Source organism: Panthera pardus, unplaced genomic scaffold (genome assembly GCF_024362965.1).
Source record: "Panthera pardus isolate Hobbes unplaced genomic scaffold, ASM2436296v1 HiC_scaffold_6, whole genome shotgun sequence".
NCBI lineage: Eukaryota > Metazoa > Chordata > Mammalia > Carnivora > Felidae > Panthera > Panthera pardus.
The window spans coordinates 116641286-116660415 of record NW_026526991.1 but is presented as its reverse complement, the minus strand read 5'-3'; the positions used below and the strand labels follow the sequence as shown (position 1 = coordinate 116660415).

Genomic DNA, 19130 nt, shown 5'->3' with positions numbered 1-19130 from the left:
ATACATAATAAAATATATATTAAAATATAACTTATATGTATACTAATATATATAATTATATGTAATGGTTGTAATTTACATAAATATATTTTTATATGTAAATTAAAGAAAAATAAGATACTCAGCTCCAAGAAACAGAATATTACCAGTATCACCAAAGCTTCCTGTTTGAGCCTTCTAGATCCCAAAACCGAAAGGTATTAAACATTCTTTCTTTACAGTTTCTTTTTTTAAAGCACAGATACATACAGAGAAGTCATAATTTATAAGCTTTCATAATGCAATAATTATGCATGCTGCTGGCTTTCTCTTTTCCTTTGATATTCTTTTTTTAAGATTCGTCCATGTTGGTAAGTATATCAATATTGTATCATCCATTTTTGTTGCTTTATTTGCATGTGAACATTGCACAATATATTTATCCATTCTATTGTTATTAAACATTTGGGTTGCATCCAGATTTTTGCTGATATTAATGCTACTACTATGAACATGCCTAAATATTTTTCCTGAGTTTCTCTACAACACTGATTCTCAAACTTAGCACTGATGAGAATTTCACCTTGAGGGCTTCTTATAATACAGATTGCTGGGCCCAGTCCTCAAAGTTCCTGAGTAAGTAGGTGTACAGTGGGATCTGAGAATTTACATTTCTAACTAGTTTCCCTGTGGTGATGATGCAGCTGGTCTGGGGATCACACTCTGAAAGCCACTGTTCTAGGCCAGTGGTAAATTGTATCATCTTAGTGTCCACTCTTTAAAATTAGAGAACCTCAAAAAGCTTTTGCAGAGGTGGATGACAGCAATAGAGTAATTACAGTAATTACTATAATAGAAATTAAAACTGAATTAAAACACATGAATATTACTGGGGCACCTGGGTGGTTCAGTCAGTTGGGGGGGTCTGACTTGGGCTCAGGACATGATCTCACAGTTCGGGAGTTCGAGCCCCGCATCAGGCTCTGCGCTGGCAGCTAAGAGCCTGGAGCCGGCTTTGGATTCTGTGTCTCCCTCTCTCTCTGGCCCACCCCTGCTTGTGCTCTCTCTCTGCCTCTCAAAAAATGAATAAACGTTAAAAAAAAATTAAAAAAAAAAAAAAACACATGAATATACAAAAAAACCATTCTGTTAGCTGTCACAGCAATGATTTTATCATAAGTCACAGAGGCTCTGGAAACTCCCACTGTATACTGGTACCAGAATGAGAAATGAAAAAGGCAAATAGGTCTTAGTATTATTATGAATATAGTTCTGACCTCAAAAACTCCAGTGGCGCCTGGGTGGGTCAGTCAGTTGGGCAGCCGACTACAGCTCAGGTCATGATCTTGCAGTCTATGAGTTCGAGCCCCGCATCAGGCTCTGTGCTGACAGCTCAGAGCCTGGAGCCTGCTTCCGATTCTGTGTCTCCCTCTCTCTGTGCCCCTTCCCCGCTTGCTCTTTCTCTCTCTCTCTCTCTCAAAAATAATAAATATTTAAAAAAAAAATTTTTTTTTAAACACTCCATAAAAGGATCTTAGCAGCCCCCAGGGGTCCTGTAGCCATATTCTAAGAACCAGTACTCTAGGGTAAATATCTAGAAATGAAATTATTAAATCTAAGGTAGAAACCCATTCAACTTGACCAGGTAACAGCAAATTACTTCCCAAAGTGCGTGTATCAACTAATAAACTCTAATAAACTCCCACCAGCAATGTCCTTTCCTGTTACTACACATCCTCATCAACATTTAGAACTAGTAGACTTCTATATTTCCACCTATCTAGTGAATATAAAATAGTATCTCATCGTGATTTTATCTTTCATTTTCCTGATTATTGCCTACACTGGGGGCATTTTTTCTCACATGGACTTTCTAACGATCATTTTTATTATTAGGGTCTTCTTTTTATTGCCTCCTTTCGTCCCTTTTGAGTACAAGTACCATGGTTTTGAAAAGATGTAGCAGGACAGCTTCATTTTACCCAAGCTGAAACTCCACTGTCATTTGAAACATTTCATTACCCATTTCTACTCAGATTATTGCTACTGTATATTTCTAAGTTGAATGGCTTCATACTGTGTCTATATTTGGAATTCCTTATATGCTCAATCCAGTCACCTCTAATTTAGGAACAATGTAAATGTATTCGATTAAAAAATATGTATTTCTTGGCATCCCAGATGCCAAAAGTACTGAACTATATCAGAGTTTTTCACACTACGATCCACAGGAAAGCCTCAGAGCACCCCATAACCATATATCGTTTTCTTCTCCATTTTTTGTTTCTCCTATCACTCATTCTCACCCCAATTCTTTGACTTGTTGTATATAGCAGGGAGTTCCAAATCAAGTTTCACTTTAAAAAATATTATATTACTAATTTAAAAATATCTTTTTGAACAATCACTGCTATAATTTTCCTTAGAAAATCCAAACAAGCAAGAAATACAAACCACATTAAAAATTAAGCATAGAAACATTGCACATTTCAGAGGACATGATTTTACATTTAACTGTGTAACTTCAGAGGCCTTTCACCAGAAGAAATTAGTGTAATTAGATTTAACACTTTAACCTTTGTGTTACCACCTACAACCTAATAACTATGAAAGCTAGCAGTCTAACAGAGGAGTTTACTATGAATTGTGCAAAGTAAGGTACGTCACTACAGTGGTTACGCAATCTCACCTATCACAGTGTTCACTGGGAGAAGTGGTGGAGGAGGTGATACTGGTGGAGCTCCAGAAGGAGGAGGGACAGAAATGTTTTCTAATAAAATAGTTTATAATTTAGGTCAGAATACAAGAAAGAGAACTAAACATTCTGAAACAGCAAGAAAGCACAAAGTTGTGGAAAGGAAAAAAAACAAAGAGACACCCCCATGTAAAGCATGTCTAAATGAATATGAATTTTACTAGGTAAAGAGGACACAGAGATCATACTTGCATTAACTATAAAATATGCCTGTTTTTATAAGTAGCTTTTTCTCCTTTTTCAGTAATCTCCTTGAGAAGCTAAGAATTTTTCCCTAACAGTTTTGATTATCATACTTACTTTTTAAATATATATTTTTAACATTATGAAGTTTTCATTTACTAAAAAATCAAGGGATTAATTTAATGCTCTACGATGATTTCTTAAATTTTTTCTATAATCTAAAGAGCAAAAGGACTTTTCTTATTTTAATCCTATTTTATATTCATGGCATTTTATTCATGGCATGGAATATTATACATAAATGTAGTAGTCATAAAACAAGCGAACACGAGAGGTGAGGCACTAGCCTACAAGGTAACATCAAAACTCACTGGTATATAATTTACATTAAAGACACTCCTGCTCTTGAAATATTAAATGTCATTCTTGACTAGTGCCCAAGGCAACTATTTCTAAGCAAAATGGCCAAAACACTACTTAGTAAAGCTATTTAATAAGTTCTGTATGTAAGAAACAGCTAGGAAAACCTTAAAGTTTCCATGAAGGTCTCCCTAAAAATGTTTTTAAATGTTAGCATTTCTTCTAGCAACAATCACATAAATTTAATAAGCAATTTTATCTAAAATAACTAAACTATTTCAGACTTTATAATAAAGCTCATAAATACTACCACATATTAAAACAGATTAATAAAAAAATACCTGGTCCAATAGTGGGTGGTGAAGGTGTAGGCACGGCAATGGGAATGCCAATACTGCTGCTTCCACTGTTTTCTCGACTTCCACTCCCTCCACTACTTCCACTGAAAAGTAAAAAATGTGAAAAAAGCCACTCTAGAGATTTACCCAAAAACAATGAAACAATCAATTCAAAGCCACTAATTACTCCTTTTATAATGTGTATGTGTATACGTATGTACATCAAAATTTTTAAAACTGTTCAATACAATTTTAACCTTAATAGTTAAGGCGGTTTTTGTGTTTTGCACTACTTCTCAATCTACTGGAAATCAGTACAGTCCTAACACAGTACAAAGAACTATCAGAAGAGGTCATCCTATTGATAAATGAATCACTATTAAATTCTTATACAATGAGTCATCAAAAGTTGATTTTTTTTTAAGTTTATTTATTCTGAGAGATAGCAAGGGAGGGGCCGAGAGAGACGGGGGGGGGGGGGGGGGGGTGGAGAGGGGGAGAGACAGAGAAAGAAAGAATCCCAAGCAGGCTCTGTGCTGCCAGCACAGAACCTGATGCAGGGCTCAATGCTACGAACCGTGAAATCATGACCTGAACTGACACCAACAGTCAGACGCTTAACTGACTGAGACACTTAACTGACTGATGCCCCCCAAAAAGTTTACTTAACACCTATTATGAACAGCAGTACCAAAGCAGACATGAACTAGGCTGCCATGGAGCTCACAGTTGAGAATGGGAAAATAGACATTAAAAAACAGCACAATGTGGGAGCTTGGGTGGCTCAGTCAGTTAAGTGTTCAACTTCAGCTCAGGTCACAATCTCACGGCTCATGAGTTCAAGCTCCGTGTCAGGACCTTGTGCTAACAGCTCAGAGCCTGGAGCCTGCTTCAGATTGTGTGTGTGTGTGTGTGTGTGTGTGTGTGTGTGTGTGTCTCCCCTCCTCTCTCCCGCTCACACTCTGTCTCTATCAAAATTAAATAGACATTAAAAAAAAAATAGCATGATGCATGCCACAAAAGAAAATGTACAAGATGTTATGAAAGCTAGTAAGTTAATAAAAAGTGTAACCAGTTTTATTTTGGAATTAATATGAAAATCTCCATCTATCTCAAAGAATGGTGATAAAACAGGGAAATTTTTTGGAAAACAAGCAAACCGGCAAAAACAAACAAAACAAAAAACAAACAGTAGTGAAGTTTCAGCATGGCGCATTCTAGAAGAGTTGATACTGTTAACGCTAAACAATCCCTTACTATTCTAATTCCTATGGATTCACTGTGTCTTTAGGCATAGGACCTCACACTATCCAGTTGTTTTTAGTAATCTGTGCATGCACATGTATACTAACGTATATATGTGCACATGTAACCTTAGGCTCCATAGTATGGTTTAAAATCAACATCACTGGCTCAATAGGCCCAGAAACTCAAGAGAGCACTGCTTAGATAAAATTGATTTTCTTCTCCAATATGGTTATTCTATAATTACATTATCATATGTTAATGCAAGAAAAAGAAAAAAAGAGCAAGCTGTTTATATAAAATAAATAGCTTCAATGTGAAGGCCTCCCTACTCCCTCAAGCCAGGTGATCAATATTCTGCTTTGTGCCACCACTGCATCACAATCATATGAAGTTTTTGTATTTATTATGCTCTTCTACAATTACTAGCTTATGTGTCTTTTTTCTCACATAGGGGTTGGAAAATTACAGCCAATGGGCCAAATTTGGCCCATGGTTCATTTTTATGACCTGTGTGCTAAGAACATTCTTTTCATTTTTAAAAGTTTTTTTTTAAAAATTGAAGGAGTATTATTTAATGACACATTAAAATTATACGAAATTCAAATTTCAGTTCTGCATACAAAGTTTTATTGGAACACGGCCACATGCTCATTCATTTAGGTGTTGTCCATGGCTGCTTTCATGTGCAATGACAGAGCTGAGTAACTTCAACAGAGACCATATGGCCCACAAACCCTAAAATATTAACAATCTGGCCTTTCATTAAAAAGTTTCTTGGGGCACCTGGGTGGCTTAGTCGGTTGAACATCCAACTTTTGATTTCGGCTCAAGTCACAACCTCACGGTTTGTGAGGTCGGGCTCTGCACTGTCAGCACAGAGCCTGCTGGGAATTCTCTCTCTCTGCCCCTTCTCTGCTTGTGCTTGCCTGCCTGAGCGCACACACTCTCTCTCTCAAAATAAATAAACTTTAAAAAAAAAATTTTTTTTTTTTAAAGTTTGTTGATGCTTGTTCTAACAAAATGAGCTTCTGGAAAATTAAACTTATTTTCCTGGTATATCCTTAGTATCTAATGAAGTAACTTTTAGTGACTAGTTGTTGAATATGATTAAACTATTATTCCATTATAAAGAAAAATCATGCTTTGAATTATTATTCAAATATATTTTTTTCAAATATAATTCAATTCAAATTCAAATATATTTTTTTGATAAAATATATCAAAAAAAAAATTGGTCCTCACTGATCTTGACCTGATATAGTAACTGCAGGTATCAATATAATCATTTCTTTACTAACAGTAACAATAACAACAAATTTCCATTACACAGCACCTGAGAGGCTTGACTTCCCTGAGTCCCCTCAAAATGATTTTGCGAAATTTCTCTAATATACCAACCCAAAAGTCAAGGTATAGAGAGGTTCCTTGCCCAAGTTCTTAAGTGACTGATAAAACTAAAGAAAAAAATAAATTAAACTATACAATAAATTTGTCTGGCTGTATAAAAAAATCCAAACATGGTGTTGCTACTTTTCGGGGGAAGGGCCTAAGCAGGACTTTAGGGTTGCTGGTCATATTCCATTTTCTGATCTGGGGATGGTTGTGTGGGTGTATTCAATTTGTATTAAACCATCAAGTTGTATACTTTACAAATTGTATACTTTTCTGAATGTACGTCATGCTTCATAACCCAGTTTTTCAAAAATCCACTGGGAAGGTGACTTCTATAACTTTTTTTTTTTTTTTAGCAACTTACATATTGTAGTATACCAACTCTCTTAACAAATTCTTCCTCATATTTCAGGTGTCCTTTTACTTCCAACCTCATAAAGTTTATATGTTGTATAATTTCTGATATTTCACCTTTTATCCAAAAATACTTAAGAGTGGTTGCCTTGATCTTTAAATAACTGTTTTAAAAAACATTCTTTAGGCCCTGATCCAAATATGCATTTATACCTCCATCAAAAAGAAAACATTGTAGCAATTTGCAATTGTATGAACAGATATTTAAAATCCCCCCAAAACAGAGGAATTACCATACAAATTTCTAGAAACATCTACAATGTTATTAACCTCATCTTTTATATTCTATATTAGCATTAGAGAAGTACTTTACCTTTATTCAGCAACTTTACAGGAGTTTGTCACCAGTCAATAACCCCCACTCATGGATATTCAAAGGCTCAACTGAAGGTTTACCTGTGTGTCCTCGGTCTCTGGTTTAAAGAAGCTGTCCTGCCTGGACTATGTTGACTTCCGAGCCTAGCAGGACTTGTCATGTAGTCATTAGGAACTGTTGGGGGTTTAACAGGTTCCAGGGTTTTGTAAGGAGTATTTCGTCTAAAGAAGCATAACAGAGAAGGAATAATGAATAAGAAAGATTAAGTGGTAGTCCCCCCCCCACCAAATCTGTCATTTGTCTCTTGATAACCAAGTACAAGTTTTTTTCTTTAACTTGTAATAATAAAGTTTTGTTTAAAAAAAAATTCTTTGGGTGCCTGGGTGGCTCAGTTAAGCGTCCAACTTCAGCTCAGGTCATGATCTCATGTTTCATAGGCTTAAGACCCACCTCAGGCTCTGTGCTGACAGCTCGGAGCCTGGAGGCTGCTTCAGATTCTATGACTCCCACCTTCTCTGCCCCTCCCCCACTTGTACTCTGTCTCTCTCTCTCTCAAAAACAAATAAAAGTTTAAAAAAAAATTTTTTTAAAGAAGTGTTCTAAAATAAAATAAAATAAAATAAAATAAAATAAAATAAAATAAAATAAAATAAATAAAACTCTTAATTGGGGTATATAAACTTTGTTATTTTACACAAAAACTAAAATTTGTTACTTTTTGTTATAAAAACCCTAGGAAAGGGTAATTTAAAAGTTCTAACCTTATTTCTGAAAATAATGATTCTAATTTTTTTTAATGCTCAGTAATATTAATCTTTGAAATATACGTTATTCCCAGCTCAGTCACCCACAAGCCACTGTCCTTGTACATTGTATGAAAACTATCTCCTCTGCATTTTATTCGTACTTCAGTGTGGAAATAATATGAACAAGTACATTTCCAATCCTATATAATGCCACGCATTTCTTAATAAATGATTTTAACTTTTCGATTTAATAATTTCATGTTTTTTTTTTCAGGGGACAGGGGTTTACAGAACGAAAATGGGAACTAAGATTCTATGAAACTGTTGATTGTTAATCCCTGTTACTATAAAATAATGGTTCCTCACCTTTCTACCAAAACCAAGAACTCTACTACATTACTTCCTATTTTAAGGTGAACAATCTTTCAGAAATATCTTACCAATTATTCAATATTTTTATTGCACTGAGAACTGAGAAGGAAGAAGCCACAAATTGTTACCTTTTCTATTTCTCCAACTAGCCTTCCCCCAAAGCTCAAGTATGAAGGGCCCTCAGATTACCAGCAGAAGCACAGTTAAAGATAAAGAGTCCCTAATTTCAGGTGCCAAGAAGAGATGCAGGCTATGAAATCAAACTACATAAAATATACCACTTATTTAAAGTCCTGCAATATGCATACTATAAACACATGTGAAAGCACCATATGGAATCCTCTGGTAATTTCACTAGACATAAACTTAGGCTACACTTACTTTTTTTTCCCCAAAAAAATGAATTAGAAAAAAAATAAATGATGTTTATTGACATATATACAAAAGAAGTTTTCTAGTACAGACTTCCATAGAGAATATTATAAAACAAGCGGATTCACCATGGATTCTGTTGAAGGAAATAAGAGCCAAAATGAAATTTGTAAAAGGTAGTTCACACTGAGAGGGTCCCACAGCAAGAACCCATACATTTACTTAAGTCACAGAAATATCTTTTTCTTCAGCCTATGGATTTTCTTGTAAAATGAAGTTGAATTCTTACCCCAGTGTTCCCCGGCCTGACATGGGAGGGCTTGGTGGTTTCTGAGTAGGAGGATTTGTTCTCGACAGTGTGCCAGTTCTTGCAGGCTGGTTATTTCCATGCTACAATGTGGAAAGAAAAGCTTTTATTTTTATATCAAATTGTTCTGTTGGTGTTTTGACACCATATATTATTTTTTTAATATCAGAATGTGAAGTAAGGATTCCCAGACAATTTTAATAACAGACTTTGGTACCACATTTTAATAAGTCAAGAAACCACCTGCACTTGGCTTTTCCTATTATCTTTCTGTTATTCATACTAATTTATGGCAAAATACAGGTGTGAATATTGGATTTTATATATTATTTTATTGTTGTGAAACATGTTCACTGAGATCAAACTTATCTGCATTCAAATACTGGATTTCTCCAAATTTTTTTAGATATGTGCATGAATAAAAACTACAGATCTCAGTGTCAACTTGCTAAAACATACATCTGAAAAATCGTTATCTTAACAATTCAGTAACAAAGTCATATATGTCTGGAAAACCTCCAAATTGTTAAGTCAATAAAAGCAAGGCAACTATCAAAAAAATGAGCAAAGCAATAAATGTTAGCAAAATTAATGTTCCTATATAAATGCAGATGTCAATATATCTTTGATATATTAACACATCCAAGCTAAATGTTGCTGATTTGAACTGAGTTTCAGTATATTTAATCTACATAAATCCTAGGGGAAAAAAGCAGACAGACATAGGAAGAGTTTTCAAATTTTAGTGGCTCTGCAGCCTCTATCAATATAGAGGGAATACTGTGGATCAAATGATAAGTAGTATCTCTTACCTTGGCTTTTAGCCACTTTACGTTGGCAAAAAAAGGGGGGAAAAAGTAGAAATTAATTCGAAATAAATTATATCTGATAGGACACGTTTATATTTACAATTATTCAATTCATGTTAATAAGCTTTTACCCAGCCATATTTCAAATATTTTATAAAGAAAAAATATCCATAAGCAATAGGGAAATATTCGTGTGTATCAAATATTTTTCAAAAGAATATATTCATAAGAAAACCACCACTTAATTATGCCAATCTTATACAGGTCCAATGTCTTAGGTTAGTATTTTATCCTATGAAACTAACTCAACTGAATCACAGGTGATAAACACTGATTTAAACACAAACACCTTATCACATTAAATCTAAGTCCACTTTAACACAGAAGTGTACAAGGCCTCAGGCTTTCCTAAAAAAGTCAATGCCCAAGTATTCATTATTTGAATGGTAATATAGTATTTTAAAAATTGATAAATTATAAATGTTAACATTCAAAATCACATGTTGCTTCCAAATTCAGAAAAGGGCCTAGCACCTTGATGTTTAAAAAAAAAAAACCAGGGGTGCCTGGATGTCTCAGTGGGGGTTAAGTGCCTGACTTCAGCTCAGGTCATGATCTCACAGTTTGTGAGTTTGAGCCCTGCATCAGGCAACCTGCTGTCAGAGCCTGCTTCAGATCCACTGTCCCCTTCTCTCTATGCCCTTCCCCTGCTCAAGCGTATGTGCACACACACTCTCAAAAATAAATAAAATTATTGTTTTAATTTATTTTAAAAAATAACAAAGTTAAATTTAAAAAAATCACTATGCACAATAGTTCCTTAGTCAGATTCTAACTAAGGCACAAACAGGGTCCGGAAACCTCATTTGTAACTTATGAATCTAAATCTGAGCAAGCCAACAGTAGTAGGAAGTTACATGTTGCTTTGGTTCTAAGTTTTCTTCTGAACCAGTTTAGCCAAAATTCAAAATTGGAAGAAAAATTGCTTTGGTCCTAAAGGCTACTTCTATGAAAGATGATCAGCCTATATATGAGCTAATATGGCTTATGAATAACATGAAATAATGATATAGTCCTAAAGCATCACTACTTGTACGATGCCACTTAAGAAAAAGTATCTTTACGTTGTAGACTCTAAGTTTGTATATTCTGGGGTCTCAAGTTCTTTCTTTAACATGTTCCCTTTTAAATATGTAGCTACCATTTTTCAGGTGACCATAAAGGCAACATTAAGAAAGTCATCCAGGGGCACCTAGGTGGTTCAGTTGGTTAAGAATCCAACTTCGGCTCAGGTCATGATCTCACAGTTCATGAGTTTAAGCCCCACACGGGGCTCTGTGCTGACACCTTGGAGCCTGGAGCCTGCTTCAGATGCTATGTCTCCCTCTCTCTCTGCCCGTCCTGTTTGGGCACACCCGTGCCCTCTCTCTCTCTCTCAAAAACAAATAAACATTAAAAAAAAAAAAGTCATCCAAAAGAGGAATGTACTTTGTCTTTTAGATTCAGTCTCATTTCTAGAAATTACGCCAGAATTTTGGTGTTATTTAATGTTTGTTTAGAATGATATTGCTCATTTTTATCAATGTCTAGAATCCTACCTAGCTGCTAAATACCACAGCAGGATTTAGAAACTGTAAACTTGAATAACAAGATAAACTAATGTGACAGCATTACAATACACTAAATATTATACTATTCTAAGGTAACTTAGAAGTATTCTTAAAAAAATTTTTTTTACGTTTATTTATTTTGAGAGAGACAGAGCAAAAGTGGGGAAGGGGCAGAGAGAAGCAGACACAGAATCTGAAGCAGGTTCCAGGCTCTGAGCCATGAGCACAGAGCCTGACACAGGGCTCAAACTCACAAACCGTGAACCTGAGCCAAAGTCAGACGCTTAACCGACTGGGCCACCCAGGTGCCCCAGAAGTATTCTAAATATAGCCACACATCTGCCCCCATTTGTGGTTTCAAGTGAGTAAGAAAAAAAAGTTAGCGTTCAAGTATAAACTGATCCCAAATGAAAAAATGAATGGAGAATTTGGGAATACAAATTCTAGCTGAACTCTGCTACTGTGCAATGGTATAACCTTTAACCTTGTATGGAGCCCAGCCCTCTCTACCAAGTATATACAGAAGTGTTTGAGTTTGAGAGTGTTAGAAGGAAATAATCTCTATATCTTACTGCTTAAAATACTCTAATTGTTAGCAACCTACAAGATTTTCCACTTAAATGTCCCCAAAACACATCCAAACTAGACTTTTATTTTCTTAAGATCTCACTTCATTTCTTTAACATTTACATTTACCATTTCCCTGGAATCTTGAGTTGAAAACAATAGAATTCTTTCTGATTCCTCCCTATCTTTTGGTCTAAGTAAAGCTTTATGTACTATAGGTGCTAAAACTCTGTAAGGCCAGCCAATCCTTTCTTTTATATGATTCATTAGTTTACTCCTTTGTCTAATACAACCTTTAAAAAACATCACTCCTGGGGCACCTGGGTGGTTCCATCGGCTAAGCATCTGACTTTGGCTCAGGTCATGATCTCAGACTTTGTAGGTTCGAGCCCCCTGTCAGGCTGTGTGCTGACAGCTCGGAGCCTGCTTCGAATTCTGTGTCTCCCTCTCTCTCTCTGCCCCTCCCCCACTCGTACTCAGTCTCTCTCTCTCTCAAAAATAAACATTAAAAATTAAAAAAAAAATTTACCCCTATCCTAAATCTTTAGTGTCTCCACAAATAAAATGTAACAACTCCTAGATCACATGTTCTTTTCAAGGCTTAAAAACAAACACATACATTGAAAGTCCTTTGTAAATTAGGAACAAGTCCATAAAGCTGTTAATTATTATTATGGTTTATTAAAAATAAATGTCTCTACTAAGTACTCAGGTCTTGTCTAGTCTAACTTACCCTGAAAACTTATGCTCCCTATAAGGTTTATCTTCTTTGCGTTCTCCTTTATGTATATATATTCTAGTAGTTTCCCTGTGCTAGGATTCTCTTATCCATATCTTATACTGTTTACAAAAGTCAAGCCAGACTTATCTTAAGATATTTTTTCCATATATACGGGGTGCTTGGGCGGCTCAGTCGGTTGGGCACCCAACTTCAGCTCAGGTCATGATCTCACTGTTTGCAGGTTCAAGCCCCGCATCAGGCTCTGTGCTGACAGATCAGAGCCTGGAGCCTGCTTCAGGTTCTGTGTCTTCCCTTCCCTCTGTCCCTCCCCGTTCATACTCTATCTCTCAAGAATAAAATAAAATGTTAAAAAAATACATTTTTTTCCATATATATATATATATATATATATATATATTTTTTTTTTTTTTTTTTTTTTTTTTTTTTTTTTTAAAGTAGGGCCCACAAACAGCATGGAGCCCAATGAGGGACTTGAATCATTACCCTGAGATCAAGACCTGAGCTAAGATCAAGAGTCGGATGTTCAACCGACTGAGCTTCCCAGGCACCCCATTTTGTCCATATTTTTAATTCATACCAAATTTCTGTGTAACCATCTACTTCATAGCATAAAACGCTTTAGCACAGTAAATATTTAAATAATACAAATACCAAACCCCTTAAATTTATATCACAAAATAAAATATGATGGAATATTAATTTTGGAGCATGGAAACCTTAACATAAAACTTAGCAGCTGTAAGAATATTAATATATTTGGAAGCAATTTTTTTAATCTGTATATATTTTTTAAAATACCAAAACAACAGAGGCAAAAGTCAAACAGCAGTATGAAGAAATATTTGCCAATATATAAAGAGCTCATTTCCTTAACAGAAAAAAGAACCCTTAACAATCAATAGGAAAAAAAATTTCTAAACAGTAAATGGGACAAAAGATAAAGTAATTCTAGATCTATAACTAAGTACAGCTTCTCTCTTTTATTTCTCATAATATTGGCCCTAGCATTTGTTAAATTAACTACTACAAATTTCTAAGCTTCCTATACCTCTATACTCTAGAAGTATTTATTTAATTTGGCAATGATCTCTCAGAAAAATCAGAAAACAGGAGAAATAAAGTGGCAATGAGACAACTGGGGAAAAAATAATTATGTGTATATTTGTATGTCACAGAAACAAAATATAGACAAATATGCCACATAGCAGCTTCTAAGACATAATGTTCTCATGGACCACCCACCCTCCCACCCCTAGTCAAAACAATAACCTGTACAACTATATAAATGTACTTAGTACCACAAAGCTGTACACTGAAAATGTTAAATGGTAAATTTTATATTTTGCCACAATACTAAAAAAAAAAGTGTCAACATCCATTACAAAAAGTAGACTGCCTAAATTTACATCTTCATACTTCATATATATATATATGTATATATATATATATACTTCATATATATATATGTATATATATACTTCATATATATATGTATATATATACTTCATATATATATATATATATATATACAGTATATATATATATATGTAATGTGGCATTTACACTTCCCATTTATACATTTATGATGAAACAGCTTCATTTTCTCACCCAAAATTTCCTTGTAAAATTTGCTTTCATCTTCTAATCTGCTAAGGACTATGTATTAAACTATTAAATATATTTATTAGTAGAGGGATAATATAGGATATTCACTTCTAAGCTGGTGACAGAACTTTCTTAATGCATGTATACTGTTCTGAAAGAAATAAAAAGGAGAAGTGAGTGAGAGTGGGTTTGTGTGTGTACATGCGTGCATATGTATATATGTATATATGTAAGTTTTAATCCCAAGGCAGTTAATCATACAAAGAGTTCTTCTAGACTCTCAATATTCAAATCCTAAAGTTCAATCTAGTCTAAAATATCTTAAATTAAAATTGAATTTAAGCTCTTACACAGCCCTAGCCACATCCTCTGGGTAAAAATGTAAGAAACAAACAAGTAGCATCCTTTACATGTGCAAAGTGTTCAAATTTTACATATAACTTCCAAGCATCACAGTAAAGAGCAGATTCCATAATCTCAGAGAAGAATAAAGGTCAGTGTTATCAGTCAGCTATTTCCCCACTCTTGATCAAGAACCCCAAATAATTCAGAATGCAACAGATCCAGCAATAGCATCTGTCAGATCAATCAGCTAGGGAGAGCTTCCAGATTCTAGCTGACTCCTAAAATTCTATTATAAAAATTCTGAAAACTAGATACAAAATCAAAATAAAGGTCCTCTAGGAAAAGGACTACTGAATTTGAGAGGAATCATTTATCCTGAAGAGAGAAGACGGAAGAATTCAGGCCATTCAGTATGGTTACAAAATGACCCACGAACACCTATGAAGCTGACAAGTCACAGGTATCCTTCAAAAGGAGTTAATTCTGCCGTGCTAAGAAATAAACATAGGCAACAAATAATCTCTCCTAAAAGCCCTTAGGGGCAGGGGTGAGGAGGAAGAGATGGGGGTGGGGCACAAAACAAAACTACATACAATCTTTTATTTTTCATAAGTTGCTGGAATTACAGCCACATCTACACATATGCACTAATATATAAACATATTTAGAAATCAAAGGGTGAAAGTTCTTATAAATTATTTTCTAAACCAACTCTGTAAAGCCTACAAGTTTTATTTTTAAATATCCATTCATTCATGGTACTCACAAATTTGAAGTATTAGTTTAGGATTCAAATGGCTTAACTGATGAACAGCCATTTTAAGTTTTATTATCTTCTTAAATAAAGCCTGTTCCACAGGTAAAATTCTGCCTTAAGCTTAGTATATAGAATACACAATTAATATTAAATGTTCTTTGAAAACTGTAATGCTAGCTACTAGCTAATAGAATCTATTAATTAAGAAAATTAGGAGCACTTGGGTGGCTCACCTGGTTGAGTGTGTGACTCTTGATTTGGGCTCAGGTCATGATCTCACAGTTCATGGGATTAAGCCCCACTTTGGGCTCTGAACTAACAGTGTGCAGACTGCTTGGGATTCTCTCTCTTTCTACCCCTCCCTCACAGGCTCTCTCTCTCAAAATAAATATTTTTTTAAAAAGAAAATTATTTTTATCTTCCTATTTCCTACTCAAAATATTTACTGGATAAATTATTTCAAGTTAATGTAATATAAAAATGCTTACCTTGACACCATGGCCCACATCATCCAGAACTGTATAGTCAATAGGTTTCCGAATATACCTTACAGGGCGCTCCATATTTGCAGGTGCTATTATTTTGTGAGTTCTTGATGTATTCTTATTTGTTGTCAAAATGCCAATCTCTCTTCGAGCCACTTTTTCTTTATGAATGTCCACAGTCTGTATTTTAAATGTGAAAAAAGCAAAAAAATATTATTAGGCACAGTAAATTATATTATGTCCATCATACCAGACTACATACACGTTGGACCACAGGACTGAATTACATGTCTGATCTCCAGTGAATACTATATCTTTCCCTTCAAAATTAAGGAAATTAACATCCTTGAGGCTCAAAACAGGTACTATCTAAAGGTGATTAAAAGCACCAACAGATTTAATGGATTTGATTCCAAAACAATTTCCAGGAAAGCAATTTTCATTCCTAAAAACTCAGTGTGTATGGAAAGTGGAGGGGTCTTGCTCTGAGAAGCTTACTCTTTATTTACTGGGGAGGCAGACCTGGAAAAACAAAATAAAATAAAATAACTACAACACAATGAGGTTAGTGCTGTAGTAACACATGCACAATGTCAGAGCCAAGATACCTAACTAGGTTCAGAAGGGCTCACTTAAAGACTATACAGCATGTAGGTTTTTAAGTATGAATAAAAGAAGACGCAGATAGGGAAATTATTCAAGGCAATTATTAGAAAAGATGGTAAATTACAGCAGAGGTTATACATTGGCAACATGAAGCCCAGCTAATTCTGGCCTTTATGGCTTAAAAAAAATTTGCTGTTGTTTAGTTGCCAACATTTAAAACTGGACAGTAGTCAGCACATAAGAAATAATTACACAACTACTCGACAATTTAAACTTTGCCCTAATGGTAGTGAGGAACCAATGACAAATCTGAACTGAGTGACATCATCAGATCTGCATTTTAAAAAATACCTCTGGTAGAAGTGTTGAGGACAGACAGAACAAGAGTACTGGCAGTGAGACCAGGTAGGAAGCAATTACAATAGTCTAGGTAGAAAAGCAGCAAGGGGCAGGGGAGTATTGTCAGAAAAATAAAACAAGAAGGGGCGCCTGTGTGGCTCAGTCGGTTGAGCATCCAACTTCAGCTCAGGTCACGATCTCGCCATTGACGAGTTTGAGCCCCACGTCTGGCTCTGTGCTGACAGCTCAGAGCCTGGAACCTGCTTCGGATTTTGTGTCTCCCTCTCTCTCTGCCTCTCCCTTGCTCATGCTCTGTCTCGCTCTGTCTCAAAAATAAATAAACATTTAAAAAAAAAAAAAAGAAAGAAAGAAAAAGTTTCATGTTAATGCCTGTTGAAGATTCTATTTCCAAATTTTATTTACTTTAGAGAGAGAACACGCATGCGGAGTGGAGAAAGAGGGAGAAGAAGAGGCAGAGAGAAAGAGACAGAGATATTTCAAGCAGGCTCCACGTTCAGTGCAGAGCCCCATGCGGGGCTTGATCCCATGATCATGAGATCATGAACTGAGCTGAAACCAAGGATCAGACTAAGCCACTCATGTGCCCCTCTATTTCCAAATTTTAAAAAATTGATTGGGAAAGAACCTGTAATTAAAAATGTTGTCCCGACTCCAAAATTAGGGAGACAACTACCCTAAGTGTCTAGCAATTTTCCACATTTTATAAGAAAAAGCACTACTCCCTCTGTCCTGGATATTTATATAGTAAACAGCCTTCATATAGTGTCTTCTTGGAGAGCAGATGGCAGAGTTGTTTCTTCCCAGTGTAATAAAAATAATGTCATCCCTGGGGCAAAGGTCAGGAAGGCTTTTTGCCTGTTGTAAAAAATCTGGTCCCATAAACTGGAGTTCCTTTCTTGTAATGAAACCAACTGTGTGTACAAGTATCACTTGGCTCTCTTTGCAGGATCCTATGGAAATTGGGGCTAGTTATCTAGCACAAATACTGACATTGGCTACTGCCATTGCCATGAGCAATGACATCCTGGGTCTGACCCAAGAGTCTCATGTCTCTTAACAGTATCTATTCTGGCAGGCTAACTTCTTAGCTTGCAGGAAATGTAAAATAATCTTAAAACTCTTCAGAATTTTTGACAGTTTCAGCAAGGAGAATGGAATGCTGACAGAGTTTTCTAGAAATGGAACGAAAGACCAGCAAACAGGAATCAAAAGAAGTCCATGGGAATCGTGAGCGAACGTGCTGACCAAATGGGATGGTCAACCAAGCAATGAACTGTCCTCTACTGCCTATTAATAAGGCTAAGCTGAGGTGATAGTTTCAGGGTGAGGACCATTTTGTAGGTTCAAAGATAGCAGTCTGAATGATGCCCCAGTTACTGTTAACTTTCCATCAACCTGACAGTCAGCTTCAGAAGGTATGCCCTATAAACAACTGGTACTAAGATTTACCTGGCAGAGGGAGCAGGGAACACAAAGTTCTGTTCCCTTTCAGACAATTTTACACCCAATGTTTCACTGGGTGCCAAAGGAGAAAAACTGCAACCACTGTGGTCAGAACCAGAAGAATCTTTAGAACTTCAGCTAGTTTGCTTAGAAGATATGGGGACGGGGCACATAATGTTTTAAGAAATTTTTTTAAGCTTTTACTTATTTATTTTGAGAGAGAGTGAGAAAGCAGGGGCAGAGGTTGGGGGGAGAATCCCAAGCAGGCTCTGTGCTGTCAGGGCACAGCCCGAAGCAGGGCTCAAACTCATGAACTGCTAGGTCATAATCTGAGCCAAAATGAAGAGTCAGATGCTTAACTGAGCCACCCAGACGCCCCACATAATGCTTAGTACACATGGCAACAGCTGACTATGTTACTGCTCAGTCCCTTCTACAGTCTATCCTGTCAACATTCAGTCCATACAAGATGAGTAAAAGACCTCAGCATTTTTTGGCAGTAGGTCCTGTCTGCTATGAGGGAGGTTTGCTCAACTCCACCCCCACCCCTGAAATTTTACTGAGAGAAACTACTACAGGCACTGAGTAGTCTTCAGGTTCTTACTGTACTGATTTAGGATTAAAATGATGATGAAGGGGATCACTGGAGAATGAGAAACTCGCCCAAGAAATCTAGATAAATTCCTACTCTCAGACCTTCCAAACTTGGAAAACTCCTCTAATTCTTATGTTGAAATCAAGCAAGAATTTAAGAGAGGTTATCATGACAATGGAGCAGCACATAGCCTACAGTAGGTGGATTCTTAAAAATAATGCTGTCACAAGTCATCCAAAGGGCACAAGCTCATCTCTCTGTCAGAAAGCTATCTGGCTGTAGTTGCTGAATGTCAGTAATGATGACCCTGCCACAGACCATGGGACCTTGGGTGGATCAAAAACACTACACTACAGATTTATTTGATTGATCAGCTTGTAGCTACAGCACTGCTCAAAACTGAAAGGAAATGCACCTTGTTTAC

At 35.8% G+C, this 19130-nt stretch overlaps 1 protein-coding gene across 15 annotated transcripts in view; it reads right to left on the bottom strand.

Annotated features, from left to right (window-relative positions):
* The window catches only part of ABI1 (abl interactor 1), a 128262-nt gene that overhangs the window by 14530 nt on the left and 94602 nt on the right, over positions 1-19130 (bottom strand). For 5 of the 15 annotated variants that reach the window (XM_053895367.1, XM_053895373.1, XM_053895376.1 and 2 more), the window contains exons 3-7: positions 15706-15882; positions 9595-9609; positions 8765-8865; positions 7066-7206; positions 3619-3719 (exon numbers count right to left, since the gene is read on the bottom strand). In XM_053895367.1, coding sequence (XP_053751342.1) covers positions 3619-3719; positions 7066-7206; positions 8765-8865; positions 9595-9609; positions 15706-15882 — 535 coding nt within the window. Of the gene's footprint in view, positions 1-2668; positions 2750-3618; positions 3720-7065; positions 7207-8764; positions 8866-9594; positions 9610-15705; positions 15883-19130 lie in introns of all 15 variants that reach the window. The other 10 variants (XM_053895371.1, XM_053895375.1, XM_053895377.1 and 7 more) reach the window with 3 other exon arrangements.